A 23288-nucleotide genomic window follows, 5' to 3' on the forward strand; every position below is an offset into this window, starting at 1 on the left:
ATGAAGGAACTTGAATACCAGGAGAGTTCAACAGTTGTTCAGTAGGCAATAACAGAAAGCAGTTGAGGAACCTTGAGCACAGGAGTAACATGACCAAATCCATGTGTAAGAAAGATATTTTAGCAGCAGTAAGAAGAATGGATTTGAAGGGGCAGAAAGTGGAGGCAGAAATACCTGTTAGGAGGCTACAGAAATAGTCTAAGTGGGTGATAATGCAGGTCTTAATTTGGATGGTAGCCATGGAAATAGAAGGCGGGGGGGGGGAGGGGTTGGAAGGGACAGCAGTTGTGGAGGTGGAATTGATAGGACTTGGTGTCAGATTAGTGATGAGAAATGAGTCAGAAGAAAGAGACAAAGATAATCATGTTGTGAACTGGGCAAACTACATATTTGTCTCATTCTGGATGCAAAGTGATGTTGGCTTTCTACTATGTCCACAGAGCCCAAAACAAGAAACACTGATAGGACAGAAATATCTGAAAGTTCTGTTCGTTTTCCTGCTGCGTGTCTAAGATCACAAATGTGTGTTCTCTTGAGCTGCTGTGAGAGGGAGGCAGCAGACCTACTTTCCACCCACAGACCAGTCATCTTACATCTCCATATTGAACTTGCAGGGTCCCCCACTGGCTCTTGACTCTTTTCTGAGGGAAGTGACCTTATTTCTCAAAGATAGAACTGATTCTAGGTCACATCCCCATGGAATGCATGAGCTACCAATATGCTTAACTCAAGGAGAAAGGGAAGCATTTCCTAAAAGTAGATCCTGATGCCCCAGAAGAGAAGCCACAAGGGGCCTTGGAAAGGGGTCTCTGATAATTAACTGTAGAGGGACAATGCAGAAACTAACTCTGTGCTTTACTGAAAGGAAAAGGAAAAGGGAAAAGTAGCTAGAAAGTGGTCAAGAGATGGGAATATGAATTAACTCTGACACCAGCTGTGTGACCTTGATCAGGTCATGTATGGGGAAATACACTAAATTATCTTTAAGGATCCTTTCCAGCTCTGGTATCCTATAATTCTATAAAATCCTCCCCCTAAATCCTCATCCTTAGAAAACATTGCTGAAGATCATAAAATTTTGGGAGATAAACTAAAGATTTTAGGGGCATGGCTGGTGTTTTCATCATTCCCAATATCCAAAGATAAAGGATACGGAAGACATGAGTATGTTTGGGATTTGGGAAATATAGAGCTAACTCTGCCTCAGGAAGCTCTCCAGAGTGAAATTCTGAAAATGCAAACAGAAAAAAACTTTAATAAGGAAGAAGAGGGGAAGATGACTAAAGACAGTGATAAGGAAGACAGGTGCTAAAACAGGCAACAAACAAGTATACACTCATACGTACACGATCTCTGCATCAGCTGGCCTCATGAAACTGGTTTTCTTTGTTAAAATGAAGAATTTCTTTAAACAGGAATATTGGGAAATGAATGGATTAAATGGATTAAAAAAAACATGCATCCTAAAAACTTTTTTAAAAAAACTAATAAGGAGACCGATGTGACTGAACAATATGGAAGTAAGAGTTGAATATATATACTCACAATAGATTTTAGTCTCCTACTTAGTACCAAACTTAGCCTTTCAACTTCCATAACCACCACCCTGGCTTAAGCCCTTTTAAATCATCCACCTGAACTATTGTAAGAGCTTCCTCTTTCCCTTGCTGCCCCTTCCCAGTCTCTACCTTTCTCTTCCGTCCTTCTGAGCCACAAATCCCAGGATGCCAGGCTATTCTCAAACCCCTACTCTATTAATACACTTCTTATCCTACCTCTTCCATTTCTTGCACTCATGAAAACTGGATGTTTCTTCTCTCATTCCCCACTCTTTGTTCCTCACTGATGCTTCCAGACATTCCCCCTACTACCAACACCCAGCTATCTCTCTTCATTTAATGTTCATTCCATTGACTGATATGACTCCAACCAGACTCTGGGGAGGCCTTGTCTTGCTCTACCTTCCTGGTCCCATTGTGGTCTTTATCCTTCATAACTTTCCCTGGATCTTAGAGCACTACATCACATGTCCCTTCTTGCACTCAAGGACATAGGGTCCTCCTTGGAGCACAGTGCATCCCCATCCACTGCCCCACCATCCCTTTGGTACTGGATACTGGGCCAGGTAGAGGAGAAGTAAGCAAATTTCTTTCTCCTCACTGACACTTACAGACTCTCCCTTTACTGCTAATCATCAGCCTCTTTTGAGGATAGATACTTCCTGGATTAAGGAAGACCTGATTTCAAAGCCAGCCTCAGACTCTTAGCAGCTATGTGACTCTGAGCAAGTCATTTAATTTGTTTGCCTCAATTTCCTGTTCTATAAAATGAGGATAATAATATCACCTACCTCCCAGAGTTATTGTGAGGATCAAATAAGATAAAAATTGTAAAGCTCTTAGTACAATGTCTGACACATAGTAAGCACTGCATAACTGTGAGATATTATTATTGTTAGTTATTAATTATTATTGTTAGTTATTATTACATAACAACACTGATAATACTTTAAGCTTTACAAAGCACTTTGCATACGTTTTCATTTATTCTTCACAACACCTCTGTGAAACAAATGCTATATGGACTTTTTTAAAAAATTATACCCATTTTACAAATGAAGAGACTGAGTCAGAGGGAGATCAAACAATCTGCCCATGATTACTAAGTTAATAAGTGTCTGAGGAGGATTTGAATCCAGGCCTTCCTGAATTTGCCTCTCTTCCTTTCTCAAGGAGTTTACTACCTGGTTCACTCTCCTCCTCTCCATCCCAACCACTGCCTTCTTACTCAGGGACTTCAAGAGATGTGTTGATCTTCTCTCAAACCCAATGGACTTATTCTGAAGTGATCCCTTGTCACTTATCAGATGTCTCTCTAAACCACACTTTCAACCACATCCTCCTCATTACCCCAGGCCTTGGCATGCAGGAAAACTTGAGAAGTCTTGAAGGCAAAGAAAGGGTCCTCTGGATGAGAGACAGGGAGGGTTGTCACTCCCTAGCCCACTTGTGATCACCAGGCTATACCTGTCCCCAGGCCAGGCTCTGGGGGAGCAGAGAGGGAACCCTTGACAAGAAGCCAACGTGCATATCTCCCAAGACTGTCCTGGGCCACCTTTTCTTCTTCGCACTTTTTTTCCCCTTTGGACCTCACTTATTCCCAGGGTGTCAAGTATCCTGTCAATGCAGATTTCTCCTAAATCTATCTCTAGAGCTTTAATGTCTTTCGAATTCAAGTCTCTTATCCCCAGTGGCTTACTCAGCACCTCTTCCTGGATATTTCCGTAGCCATCTTAAACTCAATATTTCCAAAATGGAATTCATTTTCTTCTCTCCTAAACCTTCTTCTCTTTCCAACATTCCATTTTCTGCCAAAAAGATTCATTATCTTTCCATTCACCTAGGTTTGTGAGCTCAGTGTCATTCTTTAATTTTCCCTCTCCCTCACCACTCCATGTACAATCACCTGCCAGGTATTACTGTTTCCAACTCTATAATATCTCTCATCTCCATCTCCGAACTCATTCCGTTCTCTTCACTTGACTTGGCTTCTACTTCAGGTCCTCATGACCTCTGACCTAGGCTGTTGCAATAACCTCCTAATTGGTGTCCCTGTTTCTAACCTCTCTCCTCTCCAATCCATTTTCCTCACACTTGCCAAAATATGTTTGCTAAGGTGCAGGTCTAACGATGTTGTTCTTCTGCTCAAAAATCTTCGGTGGCTCTCCATTGCCATTATGGTACATGCAATGTTACCAGGCTCATACTCAAAGTTTTTCCAAAGTACCAGGATGTCCCAGAGCCTGGGCTCCACCAGCACAGAGCAGTCTTCCAGAAGCAAAGATCACTCCCATGCCATGATGGGGCATCAGTGAAAGACATTAGAGGAGGAGCAAATGCACAACCAATGCACAACCTAAGCTTCTCTTCCTTTGGATTTTACTTTTATTGTCATTGGCTCCACCATTCACCCAGTCTCCCATATTCACAACCATGCAGAGCAAAGGAGTAAATGGAAGTAGATGAAGGGATGAAGGAAGGAGTGTCTGCCTTGTATGGAAAGAGAAGGACAGGAGGAGAGGGAAGTCTGGGGTGGGAATGGGAGGGGTAGGAGGGCAGAAGAAGTGTCCCCCTCCCCCACTTCTGGAACCTCTTCCCTGAGTTGTAGCCCCAGTCACCATGGTGATGGAAGGACTGGACTGAACTCACTTCATCTGAAGGAGAAGGAAGGAGTCTCTTGCCGTCCCCCTACTGTGGGGCCCCAGGTAGGGGGCGGCAGCTAGGGCCATGCCTGTGTTCCTGCATCCCCTGGAGCCGGCTCCTGAAGATCGGGTGGGCCCCCCAGAATGGCGACAGCATACTCGGGTTACAGTGAAAACAGCCCGGCAGCTGACGGAGCGATGCGGCGCAACGCGGTGTCCGTGTGGCAACCCCGCGAAAGCATCTCAGACCCCAACACTGATCGCAGCCAGTGCCGAAAAACGTACATGTTGCCCTGGCGTTTCCGCGCAGAGATGCTCAAGGGCGGCGGAACAGTGGAGCAGCCTCCCCCAGGGGATGGGGTCACCCTCTGGAAGGAGAAGCTTAAGCCTCCCGCGTGGCTGGCAACCATCCCCCTGCCACTAAACAGGGAAGCCCGGGCTATGCAGAGTAATGAGTACATCCAGCGCTATGTCCGAGGTGTCAGGCTCTTGGCCGCTCGCTTGCGCCAGGCAGAGCAGGAAATCAATGAGCAGCTTCGGGCTGTCATTCGGCAGAGGGAAACCACAGACTATAGGCTCAGTGAGATACGAAAGGGTCTGCTCATCAACGAGCAAAGCAGGAAAATCCGGCTCTACCGGCCTGCCTCAGAGAAGGTGAGACCCTCTCTTCCTCAAACCTCCCTCCCAAGCTGTCAGGCCAGTACAGATTATGCAACCCTTCCAAACACCCAGAAGTCCGGGAGGTCCGATAGTCCCTACCCTCATCAAACTTTCAGGTCAAACACCCTCCACTCGAACTCCCAGCAGGACAGACAGCCCCTTCTAGAACCCACAGCCTCCAGGACCTCGGATTCCATACCCCCACCTAATTCCCAAGAGGTCACCCCAAGGTAGCCACAGCATATAGGAGACCAATCTCTGTTCTCACCCCCCCCCCAAAAAAAAAACCTCCCAGGAGGACAGACAAGCCTCCAGCCACTCACAGCCTCCGGGAGGTAAAAGAGTCCTCCCCCCAAACTCCCAGGACATCACACAATCCTGCCAGTCACCCTTGGAGATCAAACACTTTCTCCTCACCGTCCCAAATTCATTGACCCTCATCCCCCCCTCCATCCCCATTTCCCAAATCAGATACTCCTTCATCACACAGGAGACCAGGCGCCTCCTTCCCCTTAAACCCTCAGGTGGGACACATCTTCCTGGGGCAGTACCCAAGAGATCATATTTCCATCCCCTCTGGTCCTTTCTTTCTCTATATATAGGGCAGACATCTCTTCCTTCTCTCTTTCTCTAGGTCCCAGACAAAGCTGACACTCTGCTCCTGTGGGAGAAAGAGGAACTTCAGGGCCTGAAAAGGAAACTGGAAAAGGACATGGAGACCTCGGAGATCTTGCTTAAAGTAGGAGAATTGCAGGGCTTCTTTTTCTCTCCTCCCTTTTCCACCTGACCCTTTGGGATGAGGTTATTTTTGGCAACACACAAGGGAAATCTGGGGAGAGCAGTTAATTGGTTATTGCTTCTGAATATTATTGAGGTGTGCTATAAAGAGCTTTGGCCCTGGAATCTCCTTCCCTCCCCCCCCAAAAAAAACCCAACAACATAAAATTGAGCTCTGCCTAGGAAACCTCGAGCAAGTGATTTCCTCTTTCCATGCCTCGGTTTCCCCAGTCATAAAATGGGGATACTTGCCTTATTCATGTGCTGCTGAACAGAGCTGGAGAATCTCATGAAACTCGGCTGACTGGGGTACGTTACAAATTTATGCTACATAATCTCAGTCAGCAAGGCAATTCTTTTACAGATCCCTAACTGATTTGCTATCCCACTCCCAAGTCGCTTTTCCAAACCCTCTCTTGCCCACTTTCTCAGCTGAGAGTTTCACAGCCTACTTCACTGAAAAACCTGAGGCCATTCACTGAGAGCTCTTTCTCTCCTCTTCTAAAATCACTTGGACTCTTCTCTCACTCTCTTCTCCTTCACTTGAGCTATCTATATTTCCTATCCTTCTTGGCTAAACTCCCCAAGAAAGGGGCCTCCCCTTTCTCCCCTTTCACTCTCTGCAGCCTGGCTTCCAACCTCATCGTTCAGCTGAAACTACTCCTTCCAAAGTTACCAGTGAGTGATCTCTCTATCTCTCTCTCTTTTTTTTTTTTTGGTTCAAGTTTTATTCAAGATCATATACAAAACGTTTCCAGACCCAAGAGGGTTTAATTCTCCTCCTCTTCCTCCTCTTCATCCTGGTTGATCTGGAAGTACCATAATTCATAACTCTCCTTGTTGTTGGCCACCATCTGCAGCCAGTCCTGAAGATAGTTCTTCTTTAAGTATTTCTTTGTCAGGTACTTCAAATACCTCTTAGAAAATGGCACCTCTGACATCACGGTTATCTTACTCTTGCTTCTCTCAATGGTTACGACTCTGCCATGGAGGTTGCCAGCCTTTCCGTTCACTTTGATTCGTTCTTGCAAAAACTGCTTGAAATTAGCTGCATCCATAATCCCATCGTCCACAGGATGGGTACAATTCAGGGTAAACTTAAGGACTTGCTTCTTTTTTTAGCCGCCCTTCATCACAGATTTCTTCACGGGTGCCATGGTGATCTCGGAGCCAGAAAGGGCGTGAGTGATCTCTTAACTGGCATTTATAATGGCCTTTTCTCAGTTCTCATCCTTCTTGACCTGTGTGCACACTTTGACACAGCAGATCACCTCTCCTGATGGCTCTTCTCTCCTCTCTACGTTTTAGTGACATTGCTCTCTTGGTTCTTTTTTTCAGCTTTCCTGCTCACCTTCCATTCTCTTTTGATGATCTTCACCCAGGTCATGGTTATTAACCTGTATTCCTGTGACTGCCCTAGGACAGCATTGCAGACCAGCATGCCATATGAGACCTGTAGTCTCATGGCATTTCCAAGTGGAGACACTCGACAGTGGAGGGACAGTGGGTATCCCAGAAGGATCTGTCCTTGGCCTTCTTCCCTTCTGCCCCTTTGCTGTTTCACTTGGTAATTCCAACAGCTCCCATGCTTTCAGGCATCATCTTTATGCTGATGATTCCCAGATCTATATACCCACACCTAATTTCTCTCCCGTGTTCCAGTCCCATGTCACCAACTGTCTTTTGAACACATTCTGTAGGCATCTCAGCACCACTATCCTCTAAGACACCCAGGCTTATAACCTCAGTGTCATACTCAATTCTACACACTGGCTAACCCCACTTAAGCCAATCTTTTGTCAGATGTTGTCATTTCTACCTTCACAACTTCCCTTGTATGCACCCCACCTTTTCCCCTCTGACATATCACCACCCTGGTAGAGACCCTCATCACCTTTCAGCTTTATAATTGGACAACCTGTTTCAAGTCTCTCCCCAATCCAATCCATCCTCCACTTAGCTACTAGCTATTTTCCTAAAAAGAAAGTCTGACCACATCACCTCCTTACTCGATGAGCTCTAATTGCTCCTTATTACCTTTAAGGTCAAATATAAAATCCTCTGTTTAGTACTGACAGTTCTCCATAACCTGACCCCTTTCCAGTCTTTGCACACTTTACTGCCTTCCAGGTAGGTTCTCTAAAATCCAGCTGCATTGGCCTATTTCCTGTTCCTCCCAGTTGACAACTCCCACCTCCTGCCCCTTTGTCTTTGCACTGGCTATACCCCATAGTTGGATGGCACTGCCCCTTCACCTCTTAGTTTTTGTGCTTCCCTCAAACTCTCCTTTTGCAGGAGGACTTTCTAGCCCCCACCCCAAAGTTTGGAAAGCCTTCTCTCTGAGATGATCTTCTATTTACATTGAATATATCTTGTAAGTACCTAGTTTTTGCATGTGGCCCTTCCCTCTCTGTATTAGACTGAGCTTGCAAGCACATTTTTGCCTTTCTCTGTATCCCTGGTGCTTAGTAGAGTGCTTGGCACATAGCAGATATTTCCTAAGGATTTGTTGACTGATTGACCTTTGTGTGAATCAAATGAGATGTTGCAAGTAGAGCCTTTTACAAACCAGGAAGCGTCCTAGTAATAGGAGTAATCATGAGTGATATTTGTTGTGCCCCAATCCTGAGTGCTATTGAGCACATAAAAAGCAAACAAAGCATCATTTCTGTTCTTTCGTCAATCCAATCCAATAGTCATTTATTAAGTGCTCACTCTGTAGAGAGCCTTACACTCAGCACAGGCCATACGAGAACAGTTATTAGGCAAATCTTCTCAAAGAGTTTAAAATCCAATGTGGGAACACAATCACAGGCTCTTTGAGGTGGAAGGGGCCCCAGAGGCCATCAGATCTAACTTGGACCTGTACAAGCATCCACCTTTAATAACCCAACAACTGGACATCCAGCCTCCACCTGCCGACCTCTAGGGATGCAGAAGGCCTCTGCTCCAGACACAGCCCATTCCTCTTTGGCACAGGTCTCATTGCTGGGAAGTTTTTCCTTGCATCAAACTGAAATCTGGCTCTGTGGCTTCCACCTGCAGCACCTAGGTCCATCCTTTGGGACCAAGCAGGATAAGGCTAATCCTTTTTTATATGACAGTTCTTCAAAGTCTTTTATGAGGCAGCTGGGCAGTATAGCACCACAGTCCAGAACACTAGACCTGGAGTCAGGAAGACTTGAATTCAAATTTGGCATCAGACACTTACTAGCTGTGTGACCCTGGCCAAGTCACTTAACCTCTGTTTGCCTCAGTTTCCTTATCTGTCAAATGGGGATAATAATAACACCTACTTCCCAAGGGTGGTTGTGACATGAAATGAGATAATAATTGTAAAGTGCTTAGCACAGCACCTGGTACGTATGTAAATGTTTGATATTATTATTATTATTATTATTATTATTATTATTATTATTATTATTATTATTACTATTATTATTATTATTATCCAAACACGAAGGTAGCTAAAATGTTCCCCTGGAGTCTTCCCTTTTCTAGACTAAACATCCCCAAATCCTTATGCAGCATGATCCCTAATACTCTAGCATCTGGTTGCCCTCTTCTGGACAAGTGATTCCAGTTCAGTGGGTAACATAGCATAGAAGCAGAAATCACTAAGGTTGAAAGGACCTTAGAGGACATCTAGTCCAGTGGTAGATACATAGAATAGAAACAGAAGCCCGGGGTCAAATATGCCACAAATCTGACATCTCTGATTCGAGTCAAGGAAGCCAGTGGGGTACAGCTTCCTAACTGGCTGTGATACAGAATATGTTCACATTCCCATTGCTATGACTTTAGGGATTATGAAACACTTTCTCCCCAACAGTGCTGTGAGGTAGGTATCCATATGTCTATTGTATAAGTGAGGAAAACTGAGGCTGGGGCAGTGAAGTGACTTAACAATCATAAAGCCAGTAAGTGACAGGGCAGGTACCCAGTTCAGGTCTTAAGACTCCATGTAGGGGAAGCTAAGTGGCGCAGTGGATAGAGCACCAGCCCCAAAGTCAGGAGGACCTGAGTTCAAATCTGGCCTCAGACCAAACACTTGACACTAGCCGTGTGACCCTGGGCAAGTCACTTAACACCAATTGCCTTAAAAAAAAAAAAAGATTCCGTGTCCATCCCATTTTGCCCTCCAGAGACTAAGCTGTTTCTTTAGCTATTGTCCACTAGTTCCTCAGCATCCATTTTCCTAGCCACCAGGCTCTGAAGTCCTGATAGCAATAAGAGAGGCTCCACACACACACACACACACACACACATAAAACTAAGTTCTTTTTGGTCAGGGATGGGGGGGGCGAGTGTAGACCTGTGATTTTATCAGTTTAGGAAACTCTTGCTGAAAGAGCTCCCTCTGCTAATGTAGATCTTCCAACCTGTTAACTAATGTTTATTCTTGGAAAGTTGCCTGGGGATACTGAGAATTTAAATAATTTGCTCAGGGTCACACAGCCAGTAGGTATGACAGACAGAACCTGAAGCCAGGTCTCACCAACTCCAAAGCTGTCATCCACCCCTCCCTCCCACCTTTTGGTGTTTTCTTATACTAGACCTATCTCACATCAGTGTGAGTTGGGTCCAGTGTGAGGTGGCCTTCTCATCCTCCCAAAAAGTAGAACCAAGGAGGAAAGGCAGGGAAGTGTAAGGAGAGATTCTCATCTTCTCCTGAACTTCCTCTTCCCAGAATTCCCTATCCACCCCGGCCTCTCCCTCTCTGCCCACTTAAGACCCCTATGACTTCTCCCCACTTGCTTTCATCCTTGCCCAAAGACCTTTTTGACCTGCCCTCCTCTTTGCCCTCCTCCAGGCCCTGTCCAAATGCCGTGATGATCTGACATTGTGCTGTGAAGAGAGGCTCCAGGTGGTGGATCTCATGAACCACTGCTTGGATGCGGTGCTAGTGGAGGCTGGGCGTCAGTCCTGGATCAATATCAGCCGAGTCCACACTCCCAAGGTGCAGGGTGACACCAGCCCACCAGTCAACCCTGTGGGGGTCAACCCCCCAGGTGCGTCCTGCCCTAGTGTGGGGACACTCTTCCTTCACCTGCCTGAGACACAGTCCCTATGGAACTGGACAGACTTACATCCCTATATCCCATGCCACACCCAGTAACCCTGAGCAACATGGCCAGTGGCCTTTCCTCATTAGGGAGGCAACATGGCAAAGTGAAGAGAGTGATTACTTTGGAGCCAGGGAAATCTAGGTTCAAATTCTACTTGACATTTATTGGTGGTGTGACCCTGAGTCTAGTTTCCTCATCAGCAAATGAGGGCTTTGGGCCAGAAGACCTCTAAAGTCTCTTCCAGCTCTAAACCTATGATACTACTCCTAATCAGTTTGTGGGCACCTGCCCTCCCACTAATACCCAAAGTGACCCTCTCCAATAGCATATACCCTGGGAAAGCCATAAACCTCTCAGTGCCTAGGCAACTCTTCAACACTGATGGAGCTGCATCTGTGGCTGGAGTTTCCCTATCAGGAGTTTCCCAGGGATAAATGTAAAAGTCCTAGACTTCAGTTCAAGAAATCGACTTCAAAAGTCAAAGATATGGGACCTATTGCTAGACAGCTGCATGGTACCATGGGAAGGATGCCAAATTCTAGTTACAGGGCCCGAGTTTAAATCTTGGATCTTTTACTTTCTATTTGTGGGACCTTGAGCCAACTGCTTCCTCACTCCGGGCCTCAGTTTCCTCATCTGTAAAATGAAGGGGTTGGACTAGACGCCCTCTGAGGTCCTTTCCACTTGATCTATGGATTCTATGATGTTATGAGACTTCACAAGACAAGATGGGGAGATGTGACTAGAGAGCATTTGGTCTGAAAAATATCTGAGAGCTTCATCAGCCTCCAGCTCAGTGTGAGCCAAGAGTGTAATATGGCAGCCAAGAAAAACGGCCTAATCTCTTGCTGTCTTAAGAGATGTACATAAGGGATAAGGAATAAGGAGGCAATGGATAATTCCACTTTCCCTGGTAAGATCATAGCTGAAGTGTTGCATTCAGTTCAAGGCATCACAGTTTAGGAAGGATCTTGATAAGCTGGGAGATGTCCAAAGGAAGACCACCAGAAGGGGGAAGAGTCTCAAGTCCATCTCTCAGCTCCAGGCATCTTTTCTGGCTGTCCTTCATGCCTAGAATGCTCCTCCCTCCTCAACTTTGCCTACTGCTTTTCCTGGCTTCCTCTGAGTTCCAATGAACATCCCATCTTTTACAGGAAGCCTTTCCCAACCCTTCTTAATTCTAGTGCCTTCTCTCTGTTAATTACTTCCTATTTTATAGCTTGCTTTGTATATATTTGTTTGCATATTTCCCCTATTAGATTGTAAACTCCTTGAAGGCAGGGATTTTTTTTTTTTTGCTTAGCACAGTGCCTGGCAAATAGTAGGTGCTCAATAAAAGTTGATTTATTGATGACTGAAGGAGCTTGGGATGTTTAGCCTTGAGAAGAGAGAGCTAGGATGGGGGAGAAGGGAATAAGGTGATATCTGCCTTCAGGTATTTAAAATGTTGCCATACGGAGATGAGATTGGACTTAAATTTGAGGTGGCTTATGGGATAAGAGTGTTGGACTTGGAATCAGGATGGCCTGAATTAGAATCCTGCCTTACATGCTTACTGTCACTGTGACCCTGAGCAAGTCACTTAACTTCTGTGTGTTTCAGTTTCCTCAACTATGAAATGGGGATAAATGAGAGCACCACTAGCTGTGAGCATAAAAATGAGATAAAATGTATAAAGCATTTAGTACAGTGCCTGGCATATAGTAGATGCTATATAAGTGCTATCTATTATTATTAGCTATTATTATTTAACCTCTATCTTGCCTCAATTTCCTCATCTGTAAAATGAGGATAATAATAGCAACTACCTCCCAAGATTGCTGTGAGGATCAAATGAGACAGCACATGCAAAGTGCTTTGCAAACCTGAAAAGAACTATATAAAATTAGCTATTGCTATTATTATTACTGTTGTTGTTGTTGTTAGTAAAAGTGTCTGAGGCAGGATTCTAATTCAGTTCATCCTGATTCCAAATCCAGCACTCTTCTCCCACATGCCGCCTCAAAATAAACGTAATGTCACACTTCCACAGGGCAATATTTGAAATACTTGAAGGCGGTTATCATCTTCCCCTCCCTCCCCCACCCCAGCCTTCTCTTCCTAAAGCTAAAACATCCTGAGCTCCTTCAATCATCAAAAAATCAACTTTTCTTAAGCACCTGCTATTTGCCAGGCACTGTGGTACACAGAGTCTGGGTGAAAGTCACAAACAGACAAATTGAGGTGTGAAGTAAGGAGAAGCCTTCTAAACATTACAACTATACAAGTGTGTCACGGATTCAGGAGATAGGGGATTCCCCCTCACTGGAGGTCTTCAGGTGAAGGCTGAGTGACCACTAGGAGATATATTTTTTCTGGGGTGGGATGGTTTAGAAGGCCACTCAAGTCCCCTCCAACTCAGAAACTCTGACTTAGGAACTACCTCATTGACCTTTCGAACCTCTCCTCTCCAAACCCCGCCTCCTGCCCCAGCCCCCCAGAATGTTCCTAGTAACCCTGTGAGCATGGAACCACATACTTGTACTCTGAATGACTCTCTGAGCATCTGCTTTCTCCAGTAATGCCCCCAGTGAGCTTGTGAATATCTCCCCCTCAATAGTCTCTCCCCTAGTGCCATTGATTTCTTCTGGCATCATGTCTAGTAATAACAGTAATTAATAAAAGCCCTCATTTCTATAGCACAGAAAATTTATACTTACTTTCCTAACCACAATCCTGTGAACTAAGAAGAAAGTATTATTTCCCACCCTCTTTAAAGAAAAGAAAGTGAGGGCTCAAGTGACTTGTCTAAGGTCATACAGCCTAGTCTAGGGATGGAGATTCTGTAGCCTTGAGGCCACATGTGGCTCTCTTGGTCCTCAAGTGTGGCCTTTGACTGATTCAGTCTTGGTCTTGAGAACCAAGAAGGCCACAGGTTCCCCACACATAGCAAAGCAGAGATTTGGGGATGTCAAGTCTGGTTATTAAGAGAGACCTACAGAAAAAGAGTGACAGAGATACATGAGAAAGACACAGACACAGATAAACCTCCACAGATATAAACAGAGGGAGACGGGGAAGAAGATGGTGGACACTCAGTTGTCTTGAAGAGCTCTTCCAACAGACACTTCCTTTGTCCCCTCAGAGTGTAACTTGGCTCTGAATGATGCCAAACGACTACTGGTAGAGGGAAAAACAGCAGTGGAGAACATGATAAAGAGTGAGCGTCATGCCCACACCTGGCAACTACATGTCAACAAGTCTGTGGAGAAGTCTCTGTCCCAAAAGATGCAAGAAACTTTGCAACTCAAAGTGAGTTGGGCAAAGGGGTGGGGCCATGTTCTGGGACTGGAGTTGGATGGGAATTACAAAGGAAGGAAATCTTTATTAAGCACTTACTCCATTCCAGGCTCTGTGCAAAGAGCTGGGGATACAGATACAAGGAAGAAAGCTAGCCACTCCTCGAAAGGGGCTTACCTTCTAACGGGTGAAGAAAACAGGCAAAAGGGAGCTGAAAAGTGAGAGTCGGGATGAGTGGAGGGGAAATGAAAGTACCCAACACATGATGTGTTTGTGCAGTCTGGAAGCCAGGAACAGGGACAAGAGGACAGTGAAGGCTCTTCCCCTTCCACAAAATAGAGGCCCAATGGATTACCATGTGAAGAGCCAATTGGTGTGGTGCTTGGGAATTAGTAGTGAATGTATAGAAAGCTGTTTCAGTGTTTGGTTGAAAGCCACACAGAAGGTTCAGTGGGAGCCATATTTGGAATTGATTTGAGGGAAGAGATAATCTGACGGCTGGTTAAGGGTCACATGTGGAGTTAGTTGGGGTTATGCATGGAGTTAGATGGGGATGACATGTGAAGAGTTGATTTTGGGGTAGTTAGAGGTCTAGTAGAAGGTTACATGTAGAGTTATTTGGATGGCTACTGGAGAGTTACACATGGAATTTATGTGTGAAGTTAATTTGGGGGGGCATTTAGCTGCTAATTGGGGACACTGTGGAGTTGGTTAGGGGTCTTGTGTGGAATCGGTTTGGAGAATGGTTAGCAGTTGTGTTTGAAATGGACTTGAGGACAGTTGGGAGTAAGTGGAGCTAGATGGTACCATACGTGGAATATAGGAGGGATAGTGCCTACATATGCATATTAAACTGGTAGTGAGGCCCTGGGCAATTTAATACAATCACGGGATCATAGAGCTAGAGCTGAATGGAACTTTAGAGATCATTGAATCCAACACCTTCATTTTGTAGGTAAAAAATAGGTACAAAGGGGTCAAGTGACTTGTCTAGGGTCACACAGCTAGTGTATTAGGCCCCCTATCCACTGCACCACACTGTCTTCTCTAAGGAAAGGCTGAACATGATGGCTGGGCTCACGAGAGGGACTATCCACCGATGCAAGAAGTTCAAGGAAGAGATTCTTATTACAAAGGGACTCAACAAGGTAGGGAGGGGCCTTCACTGAAAGCAGCCATGGAGGGAGGTCAGGCAAAGATAGAGGAAGCTGGGAGGTATGTGTGATGGAGGGGGAGGGGGCTGTCTCAATCCTCAGTAACACTATACCCCATCTGCAGGGTCCTGTGTGTCAAAAACATCTGCAAACCCGAGAGAAGCTAGAGAGGCCCATGGTGCGTGTGTTCCAGAGACATGTTGGCACCCAGCTTCCAGAAGCCAATCGCCTTTCTATGGTACAACCTTGCCCTCCCATCTACAGAACCTGCCCTTCTTTCCCCTCCCCTCCAACTCCTTCCTCTCCCATCTTCTCCAGTTCATCTTTCCTTTTCCTCTACAGCCCCTTTCTTCCCTCTTCTCCCCAAACTCTTCCTTCCTCAAACAATCAACAAATATTTATCAAATGCTTACTGTGTGAAGGGCCTTATAGACCTATAGCAGGAGCATTTAGGGTTATGATGATGCAAAGTTTAGGTGAGAAATGGTCCTTGTCCTCACAGATAATTCATATATTTCATATATATAATTGTATATATATATGTTATGTACATTATATATATATATATACATATATATATACATATATATATTCTGAAGTACGTGCATTAGGCAGGTGAAAACACTGGTGAAAGAAAGTCATTAAGAGCAGGAGGGGTGGGCAGAGAATCTGTGAGGCTTTCTGGAGAAGAATATGACATGAGGTAAGCTTTGAAAAATAGGTAGGAATCTGACAGGTAAAGGGAGAAAGAGAGAGGAAAGCATTACAGGTATGGGGAAGCCTCTCAGTAACAGCACAGAGGCCTGAGGGCACAGGTGTGTATGTATGTTCATGGAGCAGAGAGATGTCTAGTCTGGCTGGAGGGAAATAGTCATAAGTTAAGTCTGGGACAATAGAATGATGCAATAGGCTGTGGAGGGTTTTTAATGGTGTCAATAGAGGAGTTCAAACTTTACTCAGTAGGCAATAGAGAGCCACTGAAGATTTTTGAGCAAAGGAGTGACATGGCCAAATCTAATGGGAAGAAAAGTTCTAACAGTGTAAAGGATGGATTTGTTGTTGTCGTTCAGTCATATCCAACTAGTCCATGGGGTTTTCTGAACAAATATACTGAAGTGGTTTGCTATTTCTTTCTCCACTATATCCCCATTTTACAGATGATGAACCAAGGCAAATAGGAGTTAAATAATCAGCCCAGGGTCACATAGCTAATAAGTACCTGAGGTCACATTTGAATTCAAATCTTCTTGACTCTAGGCTCAGTGCTCTATCCACAGCACCACCTAGCTGCCCCTAGGATGAATAGGATGAATGACTGATAAGAAGGGAAAATAACAGTATAAATCTATTTCCTAATTTTTCTCTCCTTACCAACAAGTCATCACCTATAACAAAAAGATGGGAAAACCTGTAAGAAGGGTATTGCAAAAGTCCAGGCAGGTAGAAATAACGGCCTATACTAGAATGATGACACTGCAACTAGAGAGAGGATAGTCATTGGAGAGAAGTGGCAGAGATGGAATTAACAAAACTTAGTCATTGACTAGGAATGAGAGGTAGGAGAAGGGGAAGAGTTAAAGGGATAGGATCATAGATCTTAGCATTTAGAGCTAGAAGGGACCTCAGAGGCCATCTAGTGCAATTGCCTTATTGAACAGTTGACATTAAGTGACTTGGCCAAGGTCAGTCATGTAGTAGGAAGCAGAGCTGAGATCCATCAGTACATAAGTCATGATGAACTAACTCAACCTGGATAATTGCATGTCATAATTCAGGCCTTAATGCATTCTTCAGCCACTTAGTTTTCTTTGCATGAATTGTTAGGTCAGTTTCTCTGGAGTGGCCATGGATCTCATCAGGGAAGCCCTGTAATGTTCTAGTGTTTTATTCTATTGCTACATCACCTAAAAAATAGAACAGCTGGAAGACCTCAGTATCTCCGAGGAAGCCTTCTTTCATTTGGAGTCTACATAGGACATCCTTAGAGACAGTGGTGAACCCCTTTGGCAAACACATCTCCCTTTGATGTTTCACTTAATATTGATAATAATAGTAATAATAATGACTAGCATTTCTGTACTGCTCCCAGAAAACTCTCTTCTCTTCTAAAGTTCCCTATTGCTATTGATGGTGCCACCATTGTCCCAGTTACCTAGGCTCCCCATTCTTGACTCTTCACTCTTATCCATCATATCCAATTAGTCACCAAGTCTTGCCAGTTCTACCTCCATCTCCTCTCCTTTAACATGGCACCACTTTGGTGCACATTCTCATTACCTTACTCCTGGCTGATTTGCAATAGCCTGCTAGTTGATCTCCCTACTTCAAGTCTCTTCCTATTCCAGTTAATCCTCCAGTAAGCTATCAAATTAATTTTCTTCAATCTTAGATTTGACCATGTCACACACACCCCCCACCCCCTGTAAATCAGCTGTAATGGCTCCCTATTGTTTTCAGGATCAAATATAAAATCCTCTCCTTGGCTTTCAAAGACCTTCATAACTAGGCCCCCTCCTACCTTTCCAATCTTCTTACACTATGCAGCCCTTCCTACCATGTACTTCTATCATCCAGTGACATTGGCCTCCTCACTGTTCCTTGTACAGGATTCCACATTTGCATGCATTTTTCCTGGCTGTCTCCCATACCTAGAATTCTCTCTTTTCCTCATCTCCACCTCCTGGCTTCCTTCAAGTCCCATCTAAAATCCTACCTAGACTTTCCCAATCTCCTTTAATGTTAAAGCCTTCCCTCTTTTTATTATCTCTAATTTATCCTGCACATATCTTTTATGTATATGGTTGTTTTAATACTGTATTCCCCATTACACTGTGAACTGCTTGAGAGGAAGGGATTGGCTTTGGCCTTTCTTTTTGTCTCCAGCACTTAACACAGTGCCTGGCACATAGTAGGCATTTGTTAACTGCTTTTTTGACTGCCTGATAGAAATTGTTTCTGTCAGTTACTCTTCTCTGTGAAACGATGATAATCACAATCAATCTCATTACTTTTATCTGTTTCTCATTTTTCAGTCAACAACTTTTTAAACCTCCATTGTTTTGGGGATATTTTAATTGCATGGGTAATAGCTCTCTATCATATACAGGATGAAATACAAAATCTTTTGTTTGTTATTCAAAGCCCTCCATAAACAAACTAACACTCTCTGTCTCTCTCTCTCTCTCTCTCTCTCTCTCTCTGTCTCTCTCTCTCTCTCTCTCTCTCTCTCTCACACACACACACACACACACACACACACACACACACACGCCTTTCCAGTCTTCTTGCACCTTATACCTCTTCACATACTCTTCAATCCAGTGACACTGGCCTCCTTGCTTTTCCATGAACAAGTCACTCATCTCTCAGCTCTGGGCATTTTCTCTGGCTGACCCCCATGCCTGGAATGCCCTCCTTATCTCTACTTCCTGGCTTCCTTGGCTTCCTTCAAGTCCCAACTACAAGCTCACCTTCTACAGGAAGCCTTTCCTAATTCCCGTTAATTCTAATGCCTCCCCTCTGTTAATTTATTTCCTATTTATCCTGTATATAACTTGTTTGTACATTTTTGTTTGCTTGCCTCCCCCAAGATCATGAATACCTTGAAGGTAGGGACTGTCTTTTGCCCCAGTGCTTAGCACAGTGCCTGGCACATAGAAGGCACTTAATAATGCTTCTTGACTGACTGGCTAATGGGGATCTGGCACAGGCATAGACCCCATCAGCTTGCTCAGATGACATCCCCCTTCACGGATAACACCAGAAGCCAGTGATACTGTGGGCTCTAGAGAGCTGCCTCTTGAACAGTTGTCATGACATGTAAGGAGAGTGCTTTGGAGAAGAGACTGGACATGTGTCAACATTCTCTAACTGATTCTACTTGGCCAACCATATGGTTGGGAGGAGCCTTTTTTGTTGTTGTTGTTTGATTGACAGTGAAGGCAGAACTGTCAATAGCTTCCAAAGGGCCTGAGTCAGCTTCTTCCGGCAGGAGGCAGAAGTGTGGTCACTCCCAACGAAGAAGCTCCCTCCACCAATGTAGATAGGGGCCCATTCTGCAATGCTGAGAGTATCAAGGGGCCCTGAGAGTTTGTGATTTCTCCAGGGTCACACAGTGGGACTCGAACCCAGATCTTCCTGGCCCTCTAGCCACAAGGACACATTGCCTCTCTGCTAGCAATCGCTCCCTTCCCTTTTTCCATAAGTCTCTCACCTGTCTGGCTGCAGGTCTTTCTCTCCAGCCCATCCCGGGTCATCCTTCACATAGAGGGGGTCTCCTACCTCCTTCTCCGCTGTTCATCCCGTGTCTCTTTCCACCACCACCCCGCCCCTCCCCACAGGGCACTGAAAAGCTGAAGCAACAGGCCATCAAGATGGATAAGGACCTGGAGAAGCTGACAGCCTCCAGGAAGCACCTGAACACGTGTCTGCGCGACAAGAAGATCGGTCACCAAGTGGATTACGAAGTGTTGCGCCTGCGCTTACGCGAGAGCCAGCCGCACATGCCCTACGAGCAAGTCCAGCGCATGTGCCACTACTGACCCCTACCCCATGCCGGCCCCCCCCCCGCCCCGCCCTGTCTCTGCCCCGACTCTCCAATAAAAGTCAGGTTGAAGATGGAAAGAGCTGTGCAGAGTCTCTAACTCTGCTGCCTTGTCATAGGACAGAACAAGAAGGAGGGCAGAGGCTCACAGGTTGGCAGGGACAGAATTCGAATCTTGGTCCTCTGCTTCCCCCTTCAAAGGACTTTGATCTAAGGCATACTGTGAAAGGAAGAAAGCAGCCTGTTGGTAAGCAGAGGCACACACACACACACACACACACACACACACACACACACACACACACACACGCACGGGAAAGTTAGATTTAAGACTGTCTGCATAATAAAATGTCAGAGCTGCTAGAACAGGAAAAAAGCTGACCTTAGAACAGAGAGTGAGCTGGAAGGGCCTGCAGAGACCATATTGGTACAGCATCCTCCTTTTTTCAGATGTAGATACTGAGGGCCAGATATGTGAAGGAACTTCCTCAAGATCACAATGAAATTCTATAGTCTGAGACTATAACACAAGTCTCAGATTTCCAGGCTAAGGCTAAGGGACACTGAATTTTTAGAACTGCAAGGGACTTTAAATATGATCTAAGCCAATTTCTGGACACCATTGGCAGTTGGTCTGAGGAAGCCCATGAATTCCTTCTCAGAATCATGTTTTTAAACACATAAAATAAAATGCAGAGGATTACAAAGGAAACCACATTAAAATACAGCGATCAAAAAAAAAAAACTGGGGTGGGGGAGGTAATCAGGATTAAGTGACTTGGCTAAGATATAGAGCTAAGGCTGGATTTGAACTCAGGTCATCCTGACTCCAGGACTAGTACTCTTACCCACTGTGCCACCTACCTGCCCCAATCAAAATATTTTTTTAAATGAGTTCACAAACCCCAAGTTAAGAACCTCAAATCTAGTCAAACTATTGATTTTGCAGATAAGAAAATAGGGCCAGAAACTGTCAAAGTACCAGATAAACCCTGTGGAATGAATTCAGCACAGATTGAATAATAGGAATATGGGTGATAGGGGGTGAGAAGCTATCAAAATGGAATGGCATCATTGAGGGAAAGCTTCCCCTGATCTGGAATTTTCTAGAGGTTTTAAGGGAGGCTGTGAAAATATAGTATAAAGAGGCCTAGAACTAATTCATGAGAACAGGGTTGAAATCCAAGTTCTATTACTTCTAAGTAAGTTCTATGACACTAAGAAATTTATTTCTCCTCTATGGAGTTCCCTCAGTTTCCTCGGTTTCCTCCTGGGTACAAGGAAAGGGACTTTAATGATCTCCTGCACCTCCCCCCAGCTCTGACTTTCTGCTTTATATGGTCTAAAGTTATTTTCAGCTCTGACATTCTGTGTGCTAAGGTACCTTCTGGCTATGGCATTCTACGATCTGGGGTCCCTGCCAATTCTGACATTCTATAGAGCAAGGATCAGCAAGTTCTTGTCACTGATTGGATGTGGCAAACGAAAGAGATAATAGGATCAAAGAAAATTGGAGTTTTGAGCTTAATTGACTTAAAAGATGAGGATGCCAGTAACAGAAATAGGGAAATGCAATTCAACAAAAATGGATTCAGTCCCTGCTATGTGAAAGGTAATATTTGCTAAGTGATGGATATACAAAGGCAAAAATGAAACTTTTCTGCCCTCAAAGAGCTTACATTCTACTGGGTGATATGATATACTCAGATAAGTAAACACAAGTTTGTGGGAATGCATGGAAGTGAAATACTGAGTTCAGAGAACAGCTAGTCCAATCTGACATAAGAGTATGAGAAGCAGGATATAAAATAAGGGTAGTTTGAGACCATATTGCACAGGACCTTAAATGACAAGCTGAGGAGTTTGTATTTTATTCTAGACACCATAGGAAGCCCCTAGTCTTTTGAGCAGGTGGGGTTAACAGATTGAGATCTATGCCTTAGGAAGATTATTTTGGTAACTGGCAAGAGCCTTGGTTCCAAACTGTGTGCCCTGGGGAACCACAATAAACTCACAAGGACAAAACAGGATATTAAATTTTTTTTCGACCTAACTACTAAATAAATGGAACTATTAGGGTTGCATTGGAAAAAATTATAGATGCTAAGGGCACCCCAAGACAAGAAAGTTGGGGATCCTCTGCCTGAGAAGATAAAATTAGAGAAGAGACTAACATCAGGGAAACTAAGAAATGAATAATTCCAGGAAGGAGTTGAAGGGGGCTTGAAGTAGAGGTGGTTGTGTGAGGGGGAGATGGGAGCAGATGTAAGACATCTCAGAGAGGTAAGATTGATAAGATAGGGCAACAATGAGTGTGGAATGTGAAGGGGAGGGAAAGAATCAAGAACAAGTGAGGTTATGAACTTGAGTAATGAGGAGGATGTGAAGGGAGGGAAAAGATGAGTTCTGGTTTTGATGTGGTAAGTTTGAGATGCCAGGGAGACACCCATGCGGTGGGATGCCAAAGGGACACCCAGTTGGTAAGATGTCAAACAAAGGTGGTGAGATGCCATTGGGACATCCAGGTGGTGGGGAGCCTATGGAACACCCAGGTACTAAGATGTCAACAGAGGTGGTGAATGCCAAGGAGACACCCATGTGGTGGTGGCGAGCCAGTGGGACGTCCAAGCAGTTGGTGATGTGGTACCGGAATTGAAGAGAATGCAGGATATTAATTTACTCTTCTTCCTCCTCCTCATTTCCTCCTGGTTCATTCTTCTTAGATCTTATTGACCTGCCAGGGCCCTTCTTTCATATACCTTCCTTGCCCTTGACACAATCCTTCAGTTTGACTATTCTCTGTTTATGAGGTTTTCTATTTTTGTACTCTTATTCAGACCATAGTCTCCCCAGTTTCATAGCAATATCTTCAATAAAAAGGCCTAGGCATTTACTTTTGATCACTGGACAGTGTTCACATAGAATATGCAGCCAAGTGGTGCAGTGGATAGAGCACTGGGCCTGAAGTCAGGAAGACACCTGAGTTCAAATCCTCACTCAGACACTTCCTAGCTGTGAGACCTTGGGCAAGTCACTTAACCTCCATGAAATGGGAATGATAACACCTTACCCCTGGGGATAAACTGAGATGGTACTTGTAAAGTATTTGTAAAGTACTTTACAAACCTTAAAGCACTATACAGCTAGTACAGGGCTAGCTATTACATAGATTTAGGTTTTCTTGGCATAGAGATGATCGTTGCACCCATGAAGGCTGATAAGCTCACCAAGGAGTGAACTCCTTGGTGCAGACTGAGAAGAGTATAGAGCAGAGGCTCCCGAACTTATTTGCCCTAGCACTCCCTTTAAAAAAAAAATTACCCTGTGGGAATCTACTTTCTTTAACCATTTAACATTTTTTAAAAATTTGTGTCATTTCAAAAAAGTAGAAAATACATATTTTTTAAATAATGCATCTTAAATTTAATAAATTATAAATTTGTGGGGTTTTCCTGCATTGAAATTTTGATGATGCAACATTGCATCATGTAACCATATAACAATACAGTATATTGTAAACAAATCATCACACACACATATTCCTGCCGATGCATGCTAGACTTCCTGGCAACTCACAATGCACTCACCTGCCAGCACTTGCTTGT

The 23288-nt window shown here is 44.4% G+C and overlaps 1 protein-coding gene and 1 pseudogene across 1 annotated transcript; one reads left to right on the forward strand and one right to left on the reverse strand.

The window, feature by feature from the left end:
* The first annotated feature begins 4088 nt into the window (after positions 1-4088).
* TEKTL1 (tektin like 1) lies at positions 4089-19707 on the forward strand. The gene is given in 8 exon segments (XM_020969276.2): positions 4089-4404; positions 4407-4855; positions 5496-5600; positions 10452-10650; positions 13832-13998; positions 15039-15134; positions 15265-15378; positions 19481-19707. Coding segments are annotated over 8 exon segments (1449 nt in total). The 5' UTR covers positions 4089-4286; the 3' UTR covers positions 19682-19707.
* On the reverse strand, positions 6349-6795 carry LOC110196146 (large ribosomal subunit protein eL22 pseudogene; annotated as a pseudogene).
* Positions 19708-23288: the final 3581 nt, after the last annotated feature.

Source organism: Phascolarctos cinereus, unplaced genomic scaffold, assembly GCF_003287225.1.
Source record: "Phascolarctos cinereus isolate Bilbo 61053 unplaced genomic scaffold, phaCin_HiC Scaffold_4;HRSCAF=312, whole genome shotgun sequence".
NCBI classification, from domain to species: domain Eukaryota; kingdom Metazoa; phylum Chordata; class Mammalia; order Diprotodontia; family Phascolarctidae; genus Phascolarctos; species Phascolarctos cinereus.